This window comes from Pongo abelii, chromosome 5 (assembly GCF_028885655.2).
Source record: "Pongo abelii isolate AG06213 chromosome 5, NHGRI_mPonAbe1-v2.0_pri, whole genome shotgun sequence".
In the NCBI taxonomy this organism is placed as follows: Eukaryota; Metazoa; Chordata; class Mammalia; order Primates; family Hominidae; genus Pongo; species Pongo abelii.
In genome coordinates, this window is record NC_071990.2 from 10,435,295 (window position 1) to 10,461,348 (window position 26,054).

At 44.1% G+C, this 26,054-nt stretch overlaps 2 protein-coding genes and 1 long non-coding RNA gene across 7 annotated transcripts in view; 2 read left to right on the forward strand and 1 right to left on the reverse strand.

Moving 5' to 3' along the window:
* Positions 1-583: 583 nt before the first annotated feature.
* LOC134761649 (uncharacterized) lies at positions 584-12,851 on the reverse strand. The gene is made up of 3 exons (XR_010140570.1): positions 12,613-12,851; positions 4,913-5,216; positions 584-914 (listed from the first exon to the last, which is right to left on the reverse strand). It is a non-coding gene; the product is annotated as an uncharacterized LOC134761649 (long non-coding RNA).
* Positions 5,228-6,965, forward strand: LOC100451069 (N-acetyllactosaminide beta-1,6-N-acetylglucosaminyl-transferase-like). Its single transcript, XM_054557173.2, has one exon. The coding sequence runs from the start codon at positions 5,743-5,745 to the stop codon at positions 6,301-6,303; it is 561 nt and encodes a 186-aa protein (XP_054413148.1). The 5' UTR covers positions 5,228-5,742; the 3' UTR covers positions 6,304-6,965.
* Positions 12,758-26,054, forward strand: part of GCNT2 (glucosaminyl (N-acetyl) transferase 2 (I blood group)) — a 108,008-nt gene continuing 94,711 nt past the window's right edge. The window contains exons 1-2 of one of the 5 annotated variants that reach the window (XM_063724661.1): positions 12,758-12,968; positions 20,151-21,353. In XM_063724661.1, coding sequence (XP_063580731.1) covers positions 20,429-21,353 — 925 coding nt within the window. In that variant the 5' untranslated portion in view covers positions 12,758-12,968; positions 20,151-20,428. 5 annotated transcript variants of the gene reach the window in all.

The window sequence follows — 26,054 nt, forward strand, 5'->3', positions numbered from 1 at the left end:
AAATTTGAAGTTTCCAGGTTACTGTGGCAGTGTGTACACCTGATTAAACACTACTCTTCCAGCTAATTTGACAGAAATGGAACAATATATTAAATATGGAAGGAGAGGGGCAGGTGATGGGAGAGAGGAGTGTGAAAAGCCCCACAATGTGTCCTCATCCTGGAGACACAGAGTATGTGCTTGAAAATACGCTGGTTCCATCATGTAATGGTTAGCAATCTGGATTCTGAAAATAGGCTGATGTATTGAACTAACCTTATAATTGTGAGAAATAATTTATTTGCAGAAGATAAAAGATTTAGAGGACACTTAACAAATGTTATTAGAATTAGGTGACCTTCAAAGGAGTACTGAATACGCCTGTTGGTTTTGGTCACAAAGTTTCCCAAATCATTTTTGTTTTGCTTTGATTATATTTACCTAATCCTGATAAGTTTCACCCGAATGAATAAATGTTATCGCTCTGAGCTTCAAAGTGCAAATATTTTACCAGCCTCATTGAAAAGCACAAATATTATTTTTAGCATAGATTGGTTTCTCAGGGTAGAAACTGCATATAAGAACAAATCTCACGAAGTTAAGGTTATCTCATTCCCCGTTTAATTTGTCCTTTAGTTGAATAGTGAGTTAGAGCTAGAGACATGCTTATAAAATTTTGTTTTCTGACATCTTCACTGTAGGACAAATGGAAGGAAACATTTTTGGAAGCAGCTTCTTGTCTCTGACCCGCTGTGATCAGCTGCTACTCCCAGGTCTGGGGCTAGCTACTCCCAGGTCTGGGGCTAGATGGCTTTGTGACTTTGCTGGATGGCATTTTGCTTTCCTCTGTAAAATGGTGTGATGGATGAGATGACCTCTACGCCTCTTTCCATGTCTGTCACTGGGCTGTCCTTTTATGTAGCCATTTAAGTTTTCTGAATTAAAAAAAAAAAATTTAAAATTTGATGCTCAGTTAAGTTACATCAAAATAATTAAAATGAAACTACAGGTTGAGTATCCCATATCCAAAATGCTTAGAACCAGAAGTGTTCTGAATTTCAAATTTTTTCTAGGTTGGAATATTTGCATATACATAATGAGATGTCTTGGGGAGGGGACCCAAGTCTGAACATGAAATTCATTTATATTTCATATACACCTTATGCACATAGCCTGGAGATAATTTTATACAATATTTTAAATAATTGGGTCCAAGAAGCAAAGTTTTGACTGCTGTTAGACTCAGACCCATCACATGAGGTCAGGTGTGGAATTTTCCACTGATGGTGCCACATCAACTCTCAAAAAGTTTTGGATTTTGGAGTATTTCAGATCTCAGGTTTTCAGACTAGGGATGCCAAACCTCTACATAATTTTGCTTTGAATGTGCCTGGGACACTGGGGAAATTTTGATTTTTAAGATTCATCTCTAGTTCTGAAAATAACCTGGTTGGGTGCAGTGGCTCGCGCCTGTAATCCCAGCATTTTGGGAGGCTGAGGTGGGCAGATCCCCTGAGGTCAGAAGTTCGAGACCAGCCTGGCCAACATGGTGAAGCCCTGTCTCCACTAAAAGTGCAAAAATTAGCTATGCATGGTGGCGCACACCTGTAGTCCCAGCTACTTGGGAGGCTGAGGCAAAAAAATCACTTGAGCCTGGGAGGCAGAGGTTGCAGTGAACCAAGATCGTGCCACTGCACTCCAGCCTGGGCGACAGAGGGAGACTTCGTCTCTAAATAAATAAATAAAATCTAAGTGATGGCATGTCACCCTGGGGCATCTTTCCACTTTCATGTTCTCTCCTGGCTGCTTAACCCACCCTGCCAGCACAGTCTAGAGGGCCCCCACTAGCATTCCACATGCCAGGACTTGCGTAGATGGAAGGCCCTTTCTTCCATCTAATCTAACCTCTCTCGTCCCATTTTTCCAGAACCTCTATTGGATGGCATTGGTTACTTACGGCATAATGAGATATATAAAGGTTATTGCTAGGTCATCCTTGACTCAAATCTCATTTAAGCAATTAGCTTCCTTATGAAACTTCTTAAGGGTCATTGTGGCTCCCTTGGCTGATGGGGCTGAGACCTTGGGATAGGCAGGTTTTTCCTTGCGCCTCAAATGTCACGTTGAATACTCCTCATGTCTTTGGAGACATGTCCTTCCCTTCAAGCTGCTCCCAGTCAGGTGAGGAATAAAATGCTATGATGGTGTGAAAATTCTCCCTCGCTCTCATCCATGGATTTGCAATCACCTAAAAAAAAAAGTGTGCCAAGCCACCCCATATAGGGCCACTGTGTGGCAGCACTGCCTCTTATCAAAGCTTGGGCCACCCGGTGTCAGGGCAAAGTGCAGTGGGGTGAGTTTCCAGTTCACTGGCGGTACAGGTAGGCCCTAGAAGTGGCCATGTTCAGTAAGAATAGCTAGCATTTCGGAGTATTCACTACGTGTGAATTCTGCTCAGAGTGCATTCTACTTATTAACACATCAACTCACAAAACAGCCCTACTGGTATTATGTTTATTTTACAGACAAGGAAATTAAGACAGATAGGAAAAGTGATTTGCCTAAGGTCACACAACTAGGAACTAGCAAAGCCAGGATCTAGACCCACACAAACCTCTCTTTGAAGCTCATGCTTTGCTACCAAATATCGTTTCATTCTGGCATTCACAAGAAAATCTTGAAAATAAAGCAAAAAGTTGTAAAATGGTATCAAGTCCACAATCGCTGTCTTGATGTAGTGCAAACACAATGGTATACAAGGGACATCCGTAGATACAGAGGAGAGGGTCAGCAAACCTTTTCTGGTAAAGGCCAGATGGAAAAGATTTTAAGCTTCGGTGGCCAGATGTGGCAACAACTCAACCCTGCCATTGTAACGTGAAAGCAGCCATAGGCCCTGTGTAAACAAATGAGGACAGCTGTGTTCCAATAAAATTGTATTTATGGACACCGAAATTTGAATTTCATATAATTTTCATGTGTCACAAAACATTTTTCTTCTTTGGATTTTCTCCCAACCATTTTAAAATATAAAACCATTCTAGCTGAGAGATTGTCTAAAAACATGCAGCGAGTCAGACTGGGCCCCCCAGCTGTGGTTTTGCTGATCTCTGGTATACAGGAAAGAAGAGTGGCTAAACTTAATTCAGTGAGTGCCTACCATAAGCAAGGTGTTGAAAATGCAGTGACCAGTAGACCAAAATAGTTCTCCATGGGACATTGTGTTGAGTAAAATAAGCCAGGCACAGAGAGACAAATATTGCATGATCTCACTCACATGGAATCTACATAGAAGTAGAGAATAGAACAGTGGTTACCAGAGAATGGAAAGGGAAAGGAGCAGGGGGGTGATGAGAGATGGATCAGCAGGTGCCTAGCTATAGATAGAGAGGAAGAATAAGCTCTGGAGTTCTATTGCATAAGAGGAGGATTACAGTTAATGGTAATGCACTGTATATTTCAAAGTACCTGGAAGAGCGGTTTTTGAATGTTCTGATAACATTAAATGTCTAAGGTGATGGATATGCTAATTACTATGATTTGATCATTACACAATGTATACATGTATTGGAACATCATGCTGCACCCCATAAATATGTATAATTACTACCTGTAAATCATACATATAAAAATAAAATATTAACTTTTTGTTTTAAAAATAAATAGTCCTCCACGGACTAGTGGTAGAGCAAACAAGCAATTGTAGGAGTACAAGGTTTTATTAGGGCAGGTGAAGGGCTTCTAACCCAGACTTGGAAGAGCAAGGAAGGGTCACCAGGGAAGCAGTGTCACTCACATAGGGACCTAAAATATGAGTAGGAACTCAAGACAAGGCAGGGGAGAGAATATTCCAGGTAGATGGCCATGCAGTCAGAAGAGATAAACTTGAGGCTAGGCACAGTGGCTCATGCCTATAATCCCTTTGGGGGGTCAAGGAAGGAGGGTCCCTTGAGCCCAGGAGTTCAAGACCAGCCTGGGCAACACAGTGATACCCTGTCTCTACAAAAAAAAATTTTATTTTTTTATTTTACTTTTTTTTTTTTTTTTTTTTTGAGACGGAGTTTCATTCTTGTTGCCCAGGCTGGCGTGCAATGGTGTGATCTCGGCTCACCGCAACTTCCGCCTCCCGGGTTCAAGCGATTCCCCTGCCTCAGCCTCCCTAGTAGCTGGGATTACAGGCACGCGCCATCATGCCCAGCTAGTTTTGTATTTTTAGTAGAGACGGGGTTTCTACATGTTGGTCAGGCTGGTTTCGAACTCCCAATCTCAGGTGATCTGCCTGCCTCGGCCTCCCAAAGTGCTGGGATTACAGGCATGAGCCACTGCTCCCAGCCCAAAAAAAATTTTTTTAAGGCTGGGTGCGGTGGCTCACTCCTGTAATCCCAGCACTTTGGGAGGCCTAGGCGGGTGGATCACCTGAGGTGAGGAGTTCGAGACCAGCCTGGCCAACATGGTGAAACAACTTCTCTACTAAATATACAAAAATTAGCCAGGCATGGTGGTGGGTGCATGTAATCCCAGCTACTTGGGAGGCTGAGGCAGGAGAATTGCTTGAACCTGGGAGGCAGAGGTTGCAGTGAGGTGAGATTGCACCATTGCACTCCAGCCTGAGCAATAAGAGCGAAACTCTGGGTCAAAAAAAAAAAAAAAAACAAAAAACATTTTAATTAGCCAAGCAATGTGGCTGGCACCTGTAGTCCCAGCTACTCAGGAGACTGAGGCAGGAGGATGGTTTGAGTCCAGGAAGTTGATGTGGCAGTGATTGCACTCCAGCCTGGGCACAGACCCAGACCCCAACTCTAAGATAAGAAGAAGAAGAGTTAGGTTTGAAAACCCTAGGCTGCCGTTAACTCATTACTGGATATCAGGCAAGCTAGCATATCTTTGGGCTTAATTTCTTCATGTGCAAAGTGGATATAATGTCAATGCTTACCTCTCAGGCCATCTGTGGGAAAACGGAGACAAAGTGTGATAGAACAGTCGTTACGGGTCATTGTCAGTGTTCGTTATTTGTAACTGAATCAATTGGTGGGAATAATCTGCAAGATTCCTTCTAATCCTGAAATACTATAAATTCTTGATCTTTATTTTCAGGTAAAGAGACCCCATTATTGAGGAGTTCTGGGTGCTGTCCACGTAAATGGTGGCCTACCTCAGGCCAACTGTGATAGCCTGAAGTTGAAGAAATATAGTGTCCCTTGCATTCAAAGGTGACATCAGTGATGCTGATGGTGGCTCTGTATGGGAAAAAGAGGTGCCAAATGAACACACATTCCACCTGCACTCCACATGGGAAAAACACCCTGAGCTGGCAGCTGTGGCCGATTTGCTAGGGTCTTAATTTGTGGTTGACCTAGACAGGTGCCCAACTGTGCCTGGCTTTTGTGAAGTGGTCAGCTGGCCCCACTGGCTCATGTTCAAAGGGTCACCTGATTTTTTAAATAGAAGAGCTACCGACTTGTGGTTGATCCTCCTCCTTTTAAGTAAATGGTCATATTGCCCTTCTTGCTGAAAATAAGTTGCTAGAGCAGATTTCTCAAGTCTGAGCAGGGACCTGCGGACTGACTTTAGCAATGGCATAAAATCAGGTGAGTGATGAATCGAGAAAAGACCATAGGAAAAATAGAGGCATTTGGGTTGGTCCTAGGGCTTATGGCCATGTCCGTAACTCTTTTATTCCTGTATACCAACTATTAGGTCCCACAAAAATATCTTCCATGGGGGAAAATCTCAAACTCTGCAGTCCTTGCAGAAGTGTGTGGCATGATTGTGACAGGCAAGAAAATGTTCTTGGATGAAAATATACCAGTGACGCCATTGAGAAATATAACTTGCCAGCAATGCTTGATCCGAAATCACCACATAATGGAACCTCTGTCCAAAGACGAAGCCGAGTTCCTTTGGCCTATGTCATGGTCATCCGCAAAGACTGATACATTTGAAAGACTCTTCAGGGCCATCTACACTCCCCAAAACATCTACTGTGTTCATGTGGATCAGAAGGCCCCAGTCACTTTCAAAGACGCTGTAAGAAAGCTACTGAGCTGCTTCACAAACGTGTCTGTGGTTTCTAAGAGGGAGTCTGTGTTCTACACAGGGATCTCCAGGCTCCAGGCTGACCTGCACTGCCTGAAAGACCTTGTGGCCTCTGAGGTTCCCTGGAAGTACGTCATCAACACCTGTGGGCAAGAATTCCCCCTGAAAACCAACAGGGAAATAGTTCAGTATCTGAGGTTACTGAAAAGGAAAAATATCACCCCCAGGGTGCTGCCGCCTCCTCATATCATCAGAAGGACCAAATACGTGCACTTGGAGCAGAGATAGCTCGTTTTCCTTCTTGGTGTGGACTTGGATGAGAAAAATGCTTCCTCCCACCATCTGACAATTTACTTTGGCTCTGCCTGTGTGGCCCTTACAAGGGAATTTGCTAATTTTGTTCTTCAAAACCAGAGGGCCATTGATTTACTTGAGTAGTCAAAAGATATTTACTCTCCTGATGAGCATTTCTGGGTGACACTCAATAGGATTCCAGGTATGTGGAACTTGATTTCCAATCTACATAAAGTCTAAACTGTGTGTGCACGCGCATGTGTGTTACACATTGAAAATGGTCTTGATGAAGTTATGTATACCCACCTGTGTTTCTAGACTTAATGAATATCCTGTTGACTGCTTTCCATATCTGTTTCAATGAATTAATATAAAATAAGTTATACTTCTGGCCAGGTGCGGTGGCTCATGCCTGTAATTCCAGCACTTTGGGAGGCCGAGGTAGGCAGATAACTTGAGGTCAGGAGTTTGAGACCAGCCTGGGCAACATGGTGAAACCCTGTTTCTACTAAAAATACAAATATCAGCCAGGTGTGGTGGCACTGGCCTGTAATCTCAGCTACTCAGGAGGCCAAGACAGGAGAATCACTTGAACTTGGGAGGTGGAGGCTGCAGGGAGCCAAGATCGCAGCACTGCACTCCAGCCTGGATGGCACAGCCAGACTCCATCTCGAATGAATGAATGAATGAATGAATAAATAAATAAATAGAATAAATTATGCTTCTATGTGTCACTAAATAGACTGTTAGCTTATAGAACATCCTTATTAAATTTCTGCTGTCATTGTATGTCATCTTTTTTTAAATTTTTTGTTGGTACACCATAGGTATATATATTTATGGGTTACATGAGATGTTTTGAATCAGGCATGAAATGTGAAATAATCACTTCAGGGTAAACGGGGTCTCCACGACCTCAAGCATTTATCCTTTGTGTTACAAACTATCGAATTACACTTTTAGTTCTTTTAAAATGTACAATTAAATTATTTTTGACTTATGTTATGCTAGCAAATACTAGGTCTTATTCATTTTTTGTTTTTGTACCCATTAACCCTCCCCCTTTCCCTCCATACCCCTATTCCCCTTCCCAGCCTCTGCTCATCCTTCTACTCTCTAACTCCATGAGTTCAATTATTTTAACTTTTAGCTCCCACAAACGTGAGAATATGTGAAGTTTGTCTTTCTGAGATCTTTGAATCTCTGATATGACACTCAAAACCCTTTTTTTTTTTTTTTTTTTTTGGAGATGGAGTTTTGCTCTTGTTGCCCAGGCTAGAGTACAATGGCACAATCTCGGCTCACCACAACCTCTGCCTTCCGGGTTCAAGCGATTCTCCTGCCTCAGCCTCCCGAGTAGCTGGAATTACAGGCATGCGCCACCATGCCCAGCTAATTTTGTATTTTTAGTAGAGACGGGGTTTCTCTATTTTGGTCAGGCTGGTCTTGAACTCCTGTCCTCAGGTGATCTGCCCACCTCAGCCTCCCAAAGTGCTGGGATTACAGGCTTAAGCCACTGTGCCCAGCCCCCAAAACTCTTTTTTAAGCAATGATAATATGTTGTCTAGAAATTCAGTATCTTCAATATGGATTGGATTATTCATTATAATCTCATTTTCTGTGAATCTATATTATATGCATTTGAAAAGTTTGAGATCTGAGAATGTCAATAAAATTTCTATAAGAACAATATGAAACAATGCAAATTTCCCAAAATGAAAAAAGTTTTAAAAATCCATCAAGAATTTCAAGAATTTGGCCAGGCACGGTGGCTCATGCCTGTAATCCCAGCACTTTGGGAGGCCGAGGCGGGCGGATCACAAGGTCAGGAGATCGAGACCATCCGGGCTAACATGGTGAAACCCCGTCTCTACTAAAAATATATAAAAAATTAGCCGGGGGTGGTGGCGGGTGCCTGTAGTCCCAGCTACTCGGAAGGCTGAGGCAGGAGATTGGCGTGAACCCAGGAGGCAGAGCTTGCAGTGAGCCGAGATGGTGCCACTGCACTTTAGCCTGGGCGACGACTCCGTCTCTGGAAAAAAAAAAAAAAAAAACAACAAAAGAATTTCAAGAATTCAGAACCATCTTCCAGGTGAGCTGTCTGTCAGCTGTATTTGGGCCATGGCCACATGCTGGCCTCACTTGGATTGATGGGTAGAAACCCTCTGTGGGCCAGGCTTCATGAGTCTTCAGGAAGTCATCCTTCGTATAAAATTTTAAAATTCTCTACTAGTTATCGGTGGGCAGAACATTTTAAAACGTTCTTTTCTTATTATAAAATTCAATCTTATTGCAGAAACTCTGGGAAAAACAGAAAAGCATAAACAAGAAAGTAAAATCTATGCATTATACAAAACTGAGAAGTAATTTTTGTTAGCATTTTAGCATTATTTACCTCTTTGTGTATTGCTTCATGTAGTTAGGTCATACTGATGATGTAATTTTTTATCCTGCTACTTTCATCTAGCACTGTATCTAATAGTTTCCCTATGTGATTAAATTATGACATTGTATTTTTTTCATAGTATGGATGTACCATAGTTTGCTTACCAATTCCTCAATAGTTTGTTTTTTTCTTTCTTCCTTTTTTTTTTGAGACAGGTTCTTGCTCTATCACCCAGGCTGGAGTGCAGTGGCACAATTTCGGCTCACTGCAACCTCTGCCTCCCGGGTTCAAGTGATTCTCCTGCCTCAGCCTCCTGAGTAGCTGGGATTACAGGCTTGAGCCACTGCGCCCCACCCTAATTTTTAAATGTTTTGTAGAGGTGGGATCTCGCTATGTTGCCCAGGATGGTCTCGCACTCCTGGGCTCAAACTAGCCTACTGGCTCTGCCTCTTTTTTTTTTTTTGAGGCGGAGTCTCGCGCTGTCGCCCAGGCTGGAGTGCATTGGCGCGATCTCGGCTGACTACAAACTCCGCCTTCCGGGTTCACGCCATTCTCCTGCCTCAGTCTCCCAGGTAGCTGGGACTACAGGTGTCCACCACCACGCCCGGCTGATTTTTTTGTATTTTTAGTTGAGACGGGGTTTCACTGTGTTAGCCGGGATGGTCTCCATCTCCTGACCTCGTGATCCACCCGCCTCAGCCTCCCAAAGTGCTGGGATTACAGGCGTGAGCCGCCGTGCCCGGCTGGCTCCGCCTCCTGAAGTGAGGGGATTACAGCCTTGTTCCTAGTTTTTTACTGTGTAAAATGTTATTTTAGTCAATACTGAATAACATCAAAAGTAAGTAACATCTTTCTACATAAGCTTTGCCACATTTTAGTAGTATTGTCTTTGGAATTAAAATTCACTGGATTGAAAGATAGCCACATTTAAAATTCTTGATACATATTGCAAAATTGCTTTCCAAAATATATTCTAATTTTCCATCAGTCCACCAGTGTATGATCACACCTCTGCTAACAGTGGTATTCTAATGTATTTATTTTATTTATTTTATTTTATTTTTGAGACAGTCTCTCTGTCTCCCTGGCTGGAGTGCAGTGGCGCCATCTCGGCTCACTGCAACCTCTGCCTCTCAGGTTCAGGAGATCCTTCTACCTCAGCCTCCCAAGTAGCTGGGACTATAGGCATGAGCCATCACACCCGGCTAATTTTTTTTGTATTTTTCTTAGAGAGGGGGTTTCACCATGTTGGCCAGGCTAGTCTCGAACTCCTGGCCTCAAGTGATCTGCCCGCCTTGGCCTCCCAAAACACTGGGATTAGAGGCATGAGCCACCGCACCTGGCCTAGTGTATTTCTTTTAAAAAATTACTTGAATTAAACAGAAAACTGCCCTACTCTTATTATTTATAATTTGTTAAAGATGAATATATTTTAAAGGTATGTTAGCCATTTTCCTTGTTCTTTGTGGGTTGTCAGTGTTCTGGGTGGCAGGCACAGAATTTCAATGCTCTATTGTTCGTGATGGAGAAGAACAGGTTGGGTGGCCAGGAGGTGAAAGGATAAGGGGAATTTCCAGCAAAGAATGGAGGCTGTAAGGAGCTGGCAAGGACTGGGATCATTTGAATAGGCATAATGAAATAGTGAAATAATTAGGTAATTTGCCAAGGAAAAAATCACCCCCTGCTGTGATGATTTGACTTAACTGGCTCTTTCCCAATAAGTAGACCCCGTCCTGAATCTCCAGGACAGTCATCCTTTTTTCCCTACCTTCGTCACCAAACTCTGGGTTTGTAAAATACTGATGTATACTTGGATATTTGATGATGTTATTCCTTGGTTAGTAAAAGGTATAGAATTGTGTGGAGCATTGTATTTAGCTCTCCAGCAAAATTCCCATGGACTGGTCTCTATTGTTCATACTTTTGCAAACAGTACAGGATGACAGGCCATGGAGAAATGATGAGTCATGCGCTCATGAGGAAGTTGAATTGTAGATCTGGGCCCAACACACGCAATGCAGTGTAAGATGAGGGAGAAGATAACCAGGCACAACCATTAAAATTGTTCCTTTCCAATTAGAAAAAAATAATTCATGACCATTTTATAAAATGTGGAAAATAGGAAAAAATATATAGAAGAAAGTAAAATTTATCATAATCCTAAAAATCTAAAAAAAAAATGCTGTTAAAACAGTTGGGCCTCTTTTAGTCTTTTCAAAATAGGTCATTTTAAGAATTGTTGATTTGGCCAGGCAGGGTGGCTCACGTCTGTAATCCTAGCACTTTGGGAGGCCAAGGTGGGCAGATCACTTGAGGTCAGGAGTTCGAGATCAGCCTGACCAACATGGAGAAACCCCCTCTCTACTAAAAATACAAAAAATTAGCCGGGCGTGGTGGCAGGAGTCTGTAATCCCAGCTACTTGGGAGGCTGAGACAGAGAATTGCTTCAACCCAGGAGGTGGAGGTAGCAGTGAGCCGAGATTGCACCACTGCATTCCAGCCTGGGTGACAGAGCTCCATCTCAAAAAAGAAAAAGACGACAGGTGCAGTGGCTCACACCTGTAATCCCAGCACTTCAGGAGGCCAAGGTGGGTGGATCACCTGAGGTCGGGAGTTCCAGACCATCCTGACCAACATGGAGAAACCCCATCTCTAATAAAAATACAAAAAATTAGCTGGGCGTGGTGGCGCATGCCTGTAATCCCAGCTACTCGGAGGCTGAGACAGGAGAATTGCTTGAACCCAGGAGGCAGAGACTGCGGTTAGCCAAGATCGTGCCATTGCCATCCAGCCTGGGCAACAAGAGCGAAACTTGGTCTCAAAAAAAAAAAAAAAAGAAAAATAATCATTGATTTGGGCCGGGTGTGGTGGCTCACGCCTGTAATCCTAGCACTTTGGGAGGCCAAGAGGGGTGGATCACTTGAGTCCAGGAGTTCAAGATCATCCTGGTCCACTTGGTGAAACCCTTTCTGTACTAAAAATACAAAAATTAGCCAGGCGTGGTGGCGGGTGCCTGTAGTCCCAGCTACTCAGGAGGCTGAGGCAGAAGAATTGCTTGAACCTGGGAGGCAGAGGTTGCAGTGAGCTGAGACTGTGACACTGCACTGGGTGACAGCAAGGCTATGTCACACACACACAAAGGTTGATTTGCTATTTCTTCAGTTTATCCTGGCTTTATGACGGGAAAAAAAATTTTTTTAACTTAGTTGGATTTTTTCTTTTTTTTTTTTTTTTTAAAGTTGATGTCTCACTATGTTGCCCAGGCTGGTCTCAGAATTCCTGGGCTCAAACAACCCTCCCGCCTCAGCCTCCCTAATAGCTGAAACTGCAGGTGCACACCACCATGCCCTGCTTTATCCCCACTGAATTTTATAAGCTGCTTCTAACTGCAAAGTGTTTAGCAGAAGAGAGGGACATGGCTAAATGCACAGTATGACTAGCTTGTTTCCTGGGACAGGAATCAGTTCATTCCTGAAAGGGTATGTGAAGAGCCTGTTTGCCTGGCCTAGGAAAAGCCAGAGGTTCAGAGAGGAAGTGACTTGCTCAAAATATACAGTTTGCATTAGAGAGGAGAGAACTTGCCTTCTGAAAATGCCCAGGGCATTTTCTACTAAATTCTGCTGCCACCTTAGGATTTCCCTTCCCCAGTGAGGGGAGCATTTGAGCAGAACACATATCTAAATCTGTTAGGGGTTACCCTGGGGCAGAGACTATAAGATTTCCTACCAATAACTAAACATAAGGGTGGAACCTTAAACATGAGGGGTCTGTGAGGGAATCCAAAACTTCCCCTCTTGAAAAAGCAGCCTCTAAGGGGGCAAAATGGAAGGTAGTCTTAGGAAAACACCCAAATAATTATCCTGAGGTCTATCTTGGAGTGTCCTTGTGAAAAACCCGGTTACACCCAGGGCAGTTACCTTTCTGAGCGGTTTCTTCTTATAACATTCCTGGAGTGGAAAGTGATCAACTCAAAGCCCTCCAGGATTCTGGAGGCAAGGGATGAGCCTGGTGTCAGGTAGCACCTGGTATCCAGCAGCTTAAGAAATCCAGACTCTAGGCAGGCCCTCTGTAGATGTGTGTTCTCCTGTCTCTGAGACTCTCAGGGCAGGCCTTGGGGGTGGGACTGAAAGCAAACAGACCTTCCCACTTTCACATTCCAGCCTCTGTTATTGCACTTAAAACACTAGGGTTAAATGTGTTTACCTTAAATAGGCTTACTGTGTTCACTGCCGGACGCCTCTGGGCAATCTTATCCTCCTGGGAACTGAGAGAGGTAGGTGGAGGTCAGCGTGCTGGGAAACTGGTGGAGGGAGGAAACTGCGGGGAGCTGGTCTCGTGTTACCTCTGTTAAATCGCTGACAGCAGTTTAAGGTCCAATAGGCTGGTACTCACATGGGCTGCGTGGATGTTTTATATTTCCAGAACCTAGCACAGTGCCAGGCATAAAGTAAGTACACCAAAAAATGTTGAATGAGGCATTTGGTCACGAGATGTCTGTTTCCAAAGTTTTTTTTTTTTTTTTTTTTTTTTCTCCAAAGAATAGCATGTTTGTATGTTGTTTCATTACGTGATGGGCCTACTGGGCACTAGGATTTTCCATCTGTCTCTAAATCATTAGTATCCTTCTGTATCTCAGTTACAACTTTTAACTTTGTAGGAAAGGACAACGTTCACTTCAGACTTAACGGTTTATGTTTCTCAGTTCCCTTCAGGCAAGGGAAAATGTTTCCAGAATTTGATAAGGTACTTGGCACTGTCTTGCATTTAAATTTTTTTTTTTTTTTTTTTTTTTTTTGAGACATAGTCTCACTCTGTCACCCAGGCGAGAGTACGGTGGTGCGATCTCGGCTTACTGCAACCCCCACCTCCTGGGTCCTGCCTCAGCCTCCTGAGTAGCTGGGACTACAGGCATGCACCACCAAGCCCGGCTAATTTTTGTATCTTTAGTAGAGATGGGGTTTCATCATGTTGGCCAGGCTGTTCTCAAACTCCTGACTCCATGTGATCCAGCTGCCTCGGCCTCCTAAAGTGCTGGGATTACAGGTGTGGGCCACCGTCCCCAGCCTAAAATGTATTTTATTTAATTAGTTGCTGTGAGGTGTCAACATTCCTGTGAGGTATGAACCTCATTTGATAATAGGTAAAGTTGAAAATGAAGCTCGGGGCCACGTAGAAAAGTAGTAGATCCATATTGCCATTCTATGAAAACCCATCTTCTGATATTAAAGACAGGTCTACTAAGTAAATTCAGGTTTTGCCAAACTCAAAGCTACTTTTCTGTTTTCCTTATTTTTAAACGTAGGCCTTTGAGAGTCGTCGCTTGTAAAGAGAGTCTTTCCGCACCTGGTAGCAGATTGGCCAAATAGAGGGTAGTTATCTGTAGGCTGTGGTTTTCCAAAAGAAATAGGGAGACTGTAATCCCATGCCCTGGGGACCCTACAGCGTAAAGGATCTGTTTCTTTGCACTCTGTTCTGATTGAACAGCATATTGCAGTTATCGGAAGAAGGGAGGCTACATTCTTTCATGTAATTATTCTTAGTGATCAGAAGCTTGAGGTCTCCCTTGTGGAAGTATGCTACCTATGGCAGTAATTTTTGGTTCCTGTAGCTTCAAAATCCTATCAAGGACTTTCTGAGCGATAGAGGGCGGGAGGGTAAGAGCAAAACTCCAGGAAGGTGAAAACAACAAACAGCCTGGGGCACTGAGATTGGGCTGCTGTTCTAGCTTCTCATAATATCCAATTTATAGAATACACTCAATCCTCAACTCCAGGGTAACTTTCTGCAACAGTAAAATTAGATGGCTAAAACGAATGAGGTTCTCCAGCTCAGGCTTCTCCCCTAGACCCTGGCTTGGAAAGCCTGGAGTTGTCAGGTATCTTTTCATGTGCAAACGCAGGCGGAAAGTGCCTTTAAGGCCTGGACTCTGCCTAGTGACTGAGCTGCTGTTTAACTTCCCTCAGTCTTGCATTGCCTCAAAGTTATTTGACTGAGCTTGAAAAGACCAGCTTTCAGCCAGGCGCGGTGTGGCTCATGACTAATCCTAGCACTTTGGGAGGCCGAGTCAGGTGGATCACCTGAGATCAGGAGTTCGAGACCAGCCTACCAGCATGGTGAAACCCCATCTCTACTAAAAAGAAAATACAAAAATTAGCCGGGTGTGGTGGTGCATGCCTGTAACCCCAGCTGCTCGGGAGGCTGAGGCAGGAGAATTGCTTAAGCCCGGGAGGCGGAGGCTTCAGTGAGCCGGGATGGCGTCATTACACTCCAGACTGGGCAACAAGAGCGAAACTCCGTCTCAAAAGAAAAAAAAAAAAAAAGACCAGCTTTCTCTTATAGTTTCCTATTACTTTTTTTCCCAGCTATTTTTTGTTAAACGATCACGACCCACTTCATTTCCTCCTCGTAGCCTCTTCTTCCCCACAGGTTTCCATCCAGGTCTGGAATTAGCTCTGACTTCTCTACAAGCCCTGAGCTGAGCATGTTAGGTGCCCCACCTCCAGAATCCTCCCAGCATGGCCTGGAGATTGCTGTTGTCTTGACTCTAGACTTGAGAAACCAAGGCCGGGCGCGGTGGCTCATGCCTATAATCCCAGCACTTTGGGAGGCTGAGGTGGGCGGATCACGAGGTCAGGAGATCGAGACCATCCTGGCTAACACGGTGAAACACCGTCTCTACTAAAAATACAAAAAAGTTAGCCGGGCTTGGTGGTGGGCGCCTGTAGTCCCAGCTACTCAGGAGGCTGAGGCAGGACAATGGCGTGAACCCGGGAGGCGGTGCTTGCAGTGAACCGAGATGGCACCACTGCACTCCAGCCTGGGCGAAAGGGCGAGACTGTCTCAAAAAAAAAAAAAAAAAAAAAACCAAGACTAAGGTGTGGTGATCTGGCTAGGAAGGAAGCCACAGTTGGGAGTTAGAGGCTCTAAGTAACAGCAGAGCCCCTTACAGCCTGCGAGATCCACGCTGGATCTTGGTTTGTTTTTCAACAAATGGGTGGTGTTTTCTCAAATTCCCTCCAAGAGGAAGCTGTGATTATAAATCAAATGACTTATTCAAGGGCTCCAAGCCTGTTAAGAGTGGCCTTGGTCCACGGAGACTTTCTGACACATAATCTAGGGCTTTTTTTTTTTTTTTTTAAGACGGAGTTTCGCTGTTGTTGCGTGGGCTGGAGTGCAATGGCACGATCTCAGCTCACCGCAACCTTCGCCTCCCGGGGTTCAAGCGATTCTCCTGCCTCAGCCTCCCGAGTAGCTGGAATTAACAGGCATATGCCACCACGCCTGGCTAATTTTGTATTTTCAGTAGAGACAGGGTTTCTCCATGTTGGTCAGGCTGGTCTCGAACTCAATCCAGGGCTTTTTAAACCATACTATTTAAGCCCTGTTGCTGGAAGCCTGTGGTTATAACCTATGCTTAAAAAGAAATAGTGATGAGGATAAAACAGGGTACTGAACTTGTCAATAGAAAACACATAAATAAGAAACAGGAGGCAGAGAGGAGGACAGGAAAAGGTTGTCTTTTTGAAAAAGGACAAAATGATACAAAAATTAGCCAGGCATGGTGGTGCACACCTGTAATCCCAGCTACTTGGGAGGCTGAGGCAGGAGAATCACTTGAACCTGGGAGGCCGAGGTTGCAGTGAGCCGAGATTGTGCCATTGCACTCCAGCCTGAGTCACAAAAGCAAAACTCTGTCTCAAAAAAAAAAAAAGAAAAAAGAAAAAAAGGACAAAATGTGCTGCCCTTCAGATTAAAAACCAGTTTAATCCAAGCTGTTCTTCCTCTGAGACCGCATCAGGCTTTCACAGACACTGAGAAAGTTTCCATCGGCCCCCTCTGGTTTCTAATTTGGGCACACAGGTGATGTCATGGTAAAATGAATATGTGAAAAGCGCTTTGGGCGTCATATGGTCCATGAATAATTAAGGTGAGGATCATGGGATTCTTGTCTGTAGAAAGGAACCCCTTTGTTTCTGCTTCTCTTTCTACAATCAGTTATTGAGATTAAACTCTTAAGTGCAGTGTCTTAGTGCAATAAAAATTAGTTTACATCCTGGAGTGAGAATTTTTATAACAGTATGTGTTATGGAGAAATAAGCAATTAGTGATTGAACATAATATACACCCTGCCAGTTATTGAGCAACCAAACTACAAGTCTTTGCTGGTTCCCAATTTGTTCAGAACTCTTTATTTATCCCACCTGATCAGTGCCTCCAACTTAGAATTGGGGGGTATTAATTTTGATCTGAAGTTCAACCTGGGATGAACAATCTCTCGTCTTTTTGGTCACTCCCTGATTACCATCTCCTCCCATTATATCACACAAATGCAAGAGCCTAGAGCCCAGAATTGAGGAGAGTGATTAGTGATGGATTGTACAAGGGCATCGGGAAAGCTGGAGGGTCTGGAAGACCAACGTGTCCCAAGTGCCTACCAAAATAAAATGCACCAGCTAGCACTGGGTTGATGAAAAAGGAAATAGGTTCGTATTCTTTTTTTAAATGTCTAGCATTGTCAAAGATACTATTTTACAGAATCGTAAATGCTCCAGAGCTCAAAATCAAGTGACCGTCATAACATTTCAGGTGAGGTACAAGTAAAGACGTATGAACTTTGCTTGTACTTGCAGCAGAGCACAAAATACAAGTGTTCGTTAACCCTGCAACTACATCCAGTGAGTTGTAAATTCGAAGAGCAGGCAAATGATTCAAGATGCTCTATGCCTGCAATGTCTGGAGGGATAGAACTAAGCCAAGAATGAGGTGAGAGTCAAAGAAAGAAAGACCTGATGTAATTGTCTGGATAAATTAGGAGAAAATATGGTAAAAATTACTTGACTAGTTTAGATAAGCATAATTCAGCATTGACATTTTCATTTAATCATTCCTATAGTCAATTTCATTTGATATGGACAGGGTCTAAAGAGACATTAAAAGTCAACTAAAAATTAGAGAAATTTTAGTCATTTCAGAAAAGATTGATTTTGTATGCGTACTGTATTGAAGAAGTGATTTGTTCAAAAGAATTCTGGATAGACGCATGAAAGATAAGAAAATAGATATTTGGGTTGATTAAATTCTATTTTGGGGGCCCTATGGGCACAACTGGGTGTACCTGAGTCACGCTGTAGAATCTGATTGCAGAAGCAACTGAGAATTGACTCACTTGAGTTCTAGAGAATTTTCCCTGTGTCCTTTCTTGTCATAATTTCCTGTGTTCCTGACACTGTGAAATGGGGTTGGCCGCCGTCTCAATGTGTTCGCTTTTAGCTGGGATAGCGGAAAAACCAACAGGAATAACTCCAGGTTCTAAAGTAATGATTGTGAAGATAATACCCGAGGCACACCAAGAAGCAGTATGAAAAATGTTATGGTATAATAGTAAGTGCAAAATGCAGGATTTAAGCTTGCATCTTCCTGCATTTTTTTTTTTTTATTAGAGATGGGGCCTGGCTGTGTTGCCTAGGCAGGTCTCAAACTCCTGGCCTCAAGAGCTCCTCCTGCCTTGGCCTCCCAAAAGTGCTGAGATTACAGGCGTGAGCCACTGCACCCAGCCTCCCCTGTGTTCTTGATAAAATAAAAATGTGTATGTCCTATAGACAAGAGGTAAATGAAGGTATAGGACGTGGAAACATTGTGTTTAGAAACTATCTACGATATGTCGTCTTTATGATTAAGAAAATGAGCCAGGTGCAGTGGCTCACAGCTGTCATCCTAAAGCTTTGGGAGGCTGAGGTAGGAGGATAGCTAGAGGAGTTCAAGACCAGCCTGGGCAACACAGTAAGACCCCCATCTCTACAAAAGGGTAAATTAATTAATTAATTACATTTAATAAAAATTAGAAGATATATTGGAAAAACTAGGTTTATTGACTGTACCACATTCACAGATACAAATATATGTCTCCTACAAATCAGTATTACCTGGGATTTCTCACTAATGTGATCAGGGAAGCAGGGAAATGAAAACTTGAGCATTCAATCAATAAATAGTTGATTGATGGCTGGGTGCGGTGGCTCACGCGGGTGGATCACCTGAGGTCAGGCGTTCGAGAGCAGCCTGCTCAAAAATGGTGAAACCCCGTCTCTACTAAAAATACAAAAATTAGCCAGGCATGGTGGCAGGTGTCTGTAATCCCAGCTACTCGGGAGGCTGAGGCAGGAGAATCACTTGAACCTGGGAGGCGGAGGTTTCAGTGAGCTGAGATCGTGCCGTTGCACTCCAGCCTGGGCAATGAGAGCGAAACTCCGTTTCAATAAATAAATAAAATAAAAAGTTGATTGTCTGCTACATACAGACAATGCTAGGAGCTAGAAACATGAGGAATACATGAGCTCGGTGCCAATGGAACGTGCTTTCACACCGGGTGCAGCTGACTACCACATCATACAAAACTCATCACTGCCGTTTTAGATGTGTAATCTGATTGGCATGGGCTCACAGAGGAGGGAGTAAGGGAAGAGTAAGAAGATTTCAAAGGAGAGGTGGTAATTGTGTCATTTCTTAGAAGTATGAGTGTGGGGTAAGGGGTATGTGTGTGTGCGTATGCATGTGCGTGTGTGTGAACGGGCTTCTTGTTTAGTACCATTTTGCTGCTTCTTTACCACCCCAATCTGTTCCTGGACACGGTGATGGACTCTGTATGTATTATCTCATTTTATTCTCATAGTTGACCTATGGTGGTAAAATTATTCTCATTTTTTACAGATTAAAGAAGCCGCCTTTAAAGCATTTGTAAATCTGGACATAAGAGCCTCTCTCCTAAAATTCAAAACTGAGATGCTCTTCTTCCTCTAAGCATCAGGGTTCTCTGTCTGCATCCTATGCGGACCACGGCAAAATAAACTTGAAATTCACTATGTTAGCCGCTATGCAATTTTGGGTGATGATGGGCTATTGGTTGTTTTGTTGTTTTAAAAAAAGAAGTTAGCCTTTATTCATCAGAGTGGCACAGTCACTTTGTGCAGTAAGTTAGGTGGTGAGGTAAGCTTGCTAATTAATGGGCCTTTTAAAGGACTTTACCCAGCAGCAGACAAAATTAACCCCTGGAAAGAATTTAGCCCAGTAGCCAGTCATATGCCATGCCGTATAGCATACCCAGCCAATGGGGAGAGCGAGGTGTGGCTGTGGAAAAAGACGGTTAAGCAATTTTTTTAAAGCACTACATATTTATTGTCAGAATATCTCTCCAGGCAGTATTCACATGCTTTAAACTGAAGCTCGTAGCTTGGCAGTGCAGTTTAAGCAAATAAACTCAGGCTGTTGAACACAATGATTAACAGGAAGCAGGGGAGGGGACATAGTTACTAGACTCGGGGCGGGAGAAGAGGCTGAGGTTAAGGTCTTAGAGCCGATGACTTGCAGAATGGTCACCTCACCCACTCACGATTTCATGGTGGGAACAGGTGGACCCCTGGGAATCAGAACCTCTCTGAGGACATTTGTTTTTGTGTAGACACAGGTTGCAGGTTAGCAGGAGAACAGGCAAGCCAAATGCAAAGGAGCCACTTCAGAAATGTCACAGAAAAGTGAAAATGCAGCCTAGTGGTAAATGAAGAGGGGAAGAAGAAAGAAAAAGGACCAGAACCGTGAACTGAAGGGACGGGGAACAGCCAGAGGAGAGCTTCAGCCATCACGAGGATGATTTCGGAACCTGGAGAAAATGTAAGTTAAATATATCTACACTCTGATCCTATCTCGAGAGAGAGAGATTTTCTCATTTCCTGGTTGTGAATGATGGGCTCTTGGAAGCACGGTCTTTTTAGCGTGTCTCTTATCTCTGCCCTGATTTTTGTATTTGTTTACAATACTGAGTTATGGGAGAATAAACGTTTTCTGAGGGCAGCTCTGTCCAATGCTTCACTGTTAGCAGAAGCCTGTCATCAGATTTTTGAGGGGAAAGTTTTTTACCCAACAGAAAATGCATTGAAAACTACCCTTGATGAAGCGACCTGCTATGAGTACATGGTTCGAAGTCACTATGTAACAGAAACACTCTCTGAAGAAGAGGCTGGGTTCCCTTTAGCTTACACGGTGACCATCCACAAAGACTTCGGCACTTTTGAGAGGCTCTTCAGGGCGATTTATATGCCCCAAAATGTCTACTGTGTGCACCTGGATCAGAAGGCGACGGATGCCTTTAAAGGTGCAGTGAAACAGTTACTCAGCTGCTTCCCAAATGCTTTTCTGGCTTCCAAGAAGGAGTCGGTCATCTATGGGGGGATCTCCAGGCTTCAGGCTGACCTGAACTGCCTGGAAGACCTTGTGGCCTCTGAGGTTCCCTGGAAGTATGTCATCAACACCTGCGGGCAAGACTTTCCCCTGAAAACCAACAGGGAAATAGTTCAGTATCTGAAGGGATTTAAAGGGAAAAATATCACCCCTGGGGTGCTGCCTCCTGACCACGCTGTTGGACGGACTAAATACGTCCACCAAGAACTGTTAGACCACAAAAATTCCTACGTGATTAAAACAACAAAATTAAAAACTCCTCCTCCTCATGACATGGTGATTTACTTTGGCACGGCCTACGTGGCTCTCACAAGGGACTTTGCTAACTTTGTCCTCCAAGACCAGCTCGCACTTGACTTACTCTCCTGGTCCAAGGACACCTACAGCCCCGACGAACATTTCTGGGTGACACTCAACAGGATTCCCGGTATGTACGTCTCTTAACTTTTATTTTTACAAATAAACACTGCATGGTCAATACTAAATAAGTTGCTTTGAAAAGAGTGGAAAAAATGGGACAAACTTCTTTACAGTTTTAAATGTCAAATTTAAAAAAAATCTTTCATCTGTAAAATGGTAAAATGGAGATGTGTTATATCACCCGCTCTTGTGAACCGCTCTGTTCACAGGACAAAAGACCGAAGGAACACTGGCCATATAAATAAAAACGTGGCCGAGCACGGTGGCTCAAGCCTGTAATCCCAGCACTTTGGGAGGCGGAGGCAGGTGGATCACTTGAGGTCAGGAGTTTGAGAGCAGCCTGACCAACATGGTGAAACCCTGTATCTACTAAAAATACTAAAAAAATTGGCCAGACGTGGTGGTGCCTGCCTGTAATCCCAGCTACTGGAGAGGCTGAGGCAGGAGAATCGCTTGAACCCAAGAGGCAGAGGTTGCAGTTAGCCAAGATTGTGCCACTGCACTCCAGCCTGGGTGACAGATGGAGACTCCATCTCTACATAAATAAATAAATAAAATGTAAACCTTATTCTCTTTTAAGTGTAATGCATTTAAAATCAGGGATATGTATTATAAATAAAATTTGAATGACAATTTGAACATTTCAATAATATTTTTGTCTCTGTTGAAGCTCCCATCCTTTTGAAATGGGAGCAAGATACAACTTTCAAATTTTTTATTTGCAAGTCCTTTTCTGGTCTTGAATCAAAAATTTAAAGCATGGCCAGGCGTGGTGGCTCATGCCTGTAATCCCAGCGCTTTGGAAGGCTGAGGCAGGAGGATCTCTTGAAGCCAGGAGTTTGAGACCAGCCTGGGCAGCATAGTGAGACATTGTCTCTTTTTTTTTCAAGAAGTTAAAACAAACAAACAAAAAACCTTATTGCACCTTAAAGATTTCTAGGCTGGGTGCGGTGGCTCACGCCTGTAATCCCAGCACTTTGGGAGGCTGAAGCGGGGAGATCACAAGGTCAGGAGTTCGAGACCAGCCTGGCCAACATGGTGAAACCCCGTTTCTACTAAAAATACCAAAAATTAGCCAGGCGTGGTGGCGTGTGCCTGTAATCTCAACTTCTCAGAAGGCCGAGGCAGGAGAATCGCTTGAACCCAGGAGGTGGAGGTTGCAGTGAGCTGAGATCACGTCATCGCACTCCAGCGGAGACTCTGTCTCAAAAAAGAAAAAAAAAAAAGATTTCTAGACCAGTGCCTCCATTTTATAGATGAAGAAACTTCAATGTGATTACATGATGTGCTCAAATCCCACAGCAAGTAAGCAAATGCACCAATTATAAACCAGGTCTCCTAAGCCTGATGTTCTTTTTAGGTTGTCTTTCAATAAGGTCTCAATTGTTGCTAAATCAATTCCTTCTGTCCTTTGGTCCAAGTTCCAAATGATTTTTGAATAATCTCGTTGTTTATAGTGAACCAATTTAGTCCTGCTAGTTTAATTCAAAATAAGAATTCATATTCGCAGTTCAAAGAAAAAGTAACTGGAACCTGTATGAAGATCACAGTCCTGGTTTCTTTGAATTGCTGGTTCAACCCTGGATGCATATTACGATCATCTGGGGCTTCTAAAAATACCTAAGCCAGGGCCTGTTTCCCTCCTTGGGGCAAGACCTAACTATTGATATTTGTACAGCTTCCAAGTGATTCTCATGTACAGCCAGGGGCATAAACCATTGCAGGTGCTTGTTTTAGATATTGGCATACAAAGCTTCATAGGCTTAGAATTCTCTTTAAGTCTGATTTTCTGAGCCAGAAGGGGAAGTATAGTGATCAAAAGAAATGAGGGCTCAGGCAAGTCTGGTGGGGAAAACACAGAGCTGTTTAAATAGAATTGTAGTGTCCAGAGTAAGGGAAGTGAAAGCCTCACTTCTCTCCCATGTGCTTGGAGTAGGATGTAGACTCTTCAGGTCTGGCCACCCTACTGTACGGGGAGACATTGACACAGCAGTTCCAAAGAGAGCAGCCAGGGAGGTAAAAAGGCCAATCCCCACTTTTTTTTTTTTTTTTTTTTTTTAAGAGAAGACCAAGACAAAGAAAAAGGATAATTGATTTGGAAAAGACTTGAAGAGAGATCGGTGTCTTTACCTAATTAAAAGATTTGCTCAGGAAAGAGAAATTAGACCAACTCTGTCGTTTTGGAAGTAGAATCTCGGGCCAGCGGTTGGGAGATGAGGACACATGGAGCTGGGACTAGAATGGGCAGCTTCCTCAATGGTGAGCAAAGCCACGGGAAGCAGGGCTGGGGACGTGCTGCCGAGGAAACCTCAAGGATTGGACCGGATGGCCTCCGAGTCCCTTCCCACTCTCAGAGTCTGTGATCCTAATCAGAGGACTGAACAGAAACTTCAAGGGAAACCCCCTGACTTCTCGACTGGATGTATCTTTGGAGCTGGATTTTTACACCCTGTGTTAGCAATAACAGATTGGCAAAGCAATAGAAAACAAATGCACCAATTCATGTTTTTCAGAAACTTAACAAAAGTTAGCCCCTGAAGTCATTTCTGTGTTACGTGTGTGGAGGATCACTGCCGGAAGACCCTGACCAGCCCTGCCAACTCTTTTTTTTCTTTTTTCTTTTTGGATCTCACTCTATCATCCAGGCTGGAGTGCGGTGGCACAATCACGGCTCACGGCCTCAACCTCCCAAAGTGCTGGGATTACAGGTGTGAGCCATACAGCACCCGGCCCGTGCTGGTCTTGACCTCCCAGGCTCAAGCCTTCCAAGAGGCTGGGACTACAGGCACGTGCCCCCATGCCTAGCTAATTTTAACTTTTGGTAGAGACGAGGTCCTGCTGTGTTGCCAGTGCTGGTCTTGAACTCCTGGGCCCAAGCAATCCTCCTGCCTCAGCGTCGTGAGCCACCACATCAGGCAAGCCCTGCCAACTTTTTCCTGACCTGAGGCAGGGCTGAATGTAGGAGGTGAGGGAATTAGAAACCTAAGGGTTGTCTTGTTTAATTATTACTCCTGCTATGTGGAGATCTGAGCCATTTTCCATTGTAAGGGTCCTACTGGTTGATGTGTATATGTTGTGGGTTTGGCTTTTTTTTTTTTTGGCAGGGGTGCGAGGGACATTTTGAGATTGTTCCAATTCATTGTAGTGATTGAGGGATTATGATTAGGATTCTGTAAAGTAACTAGTCCAGGCCAGGTGTGGTGGCTCACACCTGTAATCTCAGCACTTTGGGAGGCCGAGCCGGGTGGATTGCCTGAAGTCAGGAGGTCAAGACCAGCCTGGCCAACATGGTGAAACCTATCTCTACTAAAAATACAAAAATTAGCCGGGTGTGGTGGCACGTGCCTGTAATCCCAGCTACTTGGGAAGCTGAAGCAGGAGAATCACTTCAACCCGGGAGGCGGAGGTTGCAGTGAGCCAAGATCCTGCCACTGCACTCCCGTCTGGGCGACAGAGTGAGACTCCATCTCAGAAATAAAAATTAAAAAAATAAATTAGTCCAGAAAAACATCTCACAGCTAAAGTGGTCTCATGGGAAGGGAGAATAGCACTGCCGAATAGGAATGCTGCAATGGGAGCCATAGATCTAAAATCAAATTTTAGATTTTCCAGGAGCCACATTAAAAGAAGTAAAAAGAAGCAGATGATATGCATTTAAAGAATGTATTTTATGCCGGGTGTGGTGGCTCACGCCTGCAATCCCAGCACTTTGGGGAGCCGAGGTGGGCGGATCACTTGAGGTCAGGAGTTTGAGACCAGCCTGGCCAACATGGTGAAACCCCAACTCTACTAAAAATACAAAAAACTAGCCAGGCATGGTAGCTTGTGCCTGTAACCCCAGCTACTCGGGAGGCTGAAGCAGGAGAATCGCTTCAGCGATTTAGGAGAACCGGGAGGCAGAGGTTGTGGTGAGTCGAGATCATGCCACTATACTCCAGCCTGGGTGACAGAGCAAGACTCTGTCTCAAAAAAGAAAAAAAAAAAAGAATGTATTTTATTTAACTCAGTTTGAAATATCACTTTTACATGTGGCCTGTGGCTGCGACCACAGGCAGGGGAGGTGGACCACACATCCTCATTGCTGGTGCAGTGGTCAGGCTCTGCTGCCCTAGCAGCACCGAGACGTTGGTCGTCCTCATGTCGCACAGTCTCCACCTCTGCTGGTTTTGCTTTGCCTGCTTCTTCTACTTTATTTGAAATTCTTGCCTGTGCTTCAGCACTTCCCCTGGTTTATGGGCTCCTCCACCCTGTGGGTTCTACTTCCTATGTCTTCCCCTGGTATCTGCCAGATTCCACGCTGCTCTTTTTTTTTTAAGATGGATTCTCACTCTGTCACCCAGGCTGGAGTGCAGTGGTGTGATCTTAGCTCACTGCAACCTCCGCCTCCTGGGTTCAAGCAATTCTCCTGTCTCAGCCTCCCAAGTACCAGGGATTACAGGTGCGTGACACCACGCTTGGCTAATTTTTGCATTTTTAGTAGAGACGGGGTTTCACCATGTTGGCCACGCTAGTCTTCTGACCTCAGGTGATCCACCTGCATTGGCCTCCCAAAATGCTGGGATCACAGGCGTGAGCCACTGCGCCTGGCCCATGCTGCTCTCTTGACAGCAAGTGCTCTCTGTGTCCCATTCAGATGTCCCCAGAGAGTCCTGCCTTAGGTCATGCAGCCATTGTATTATACAATGAGGATCCCCGTTCTCATTCCACT

What these genes read in the sequence shown, in the direction of transcription:
- LOC100451069 (XM_054557173.2), top strand. Translation starts at nt 5,743, where the DNA reads ATGATTGTGACAGGCAAGAAAATGTTCTTGGATGAAAATATACCAGTG.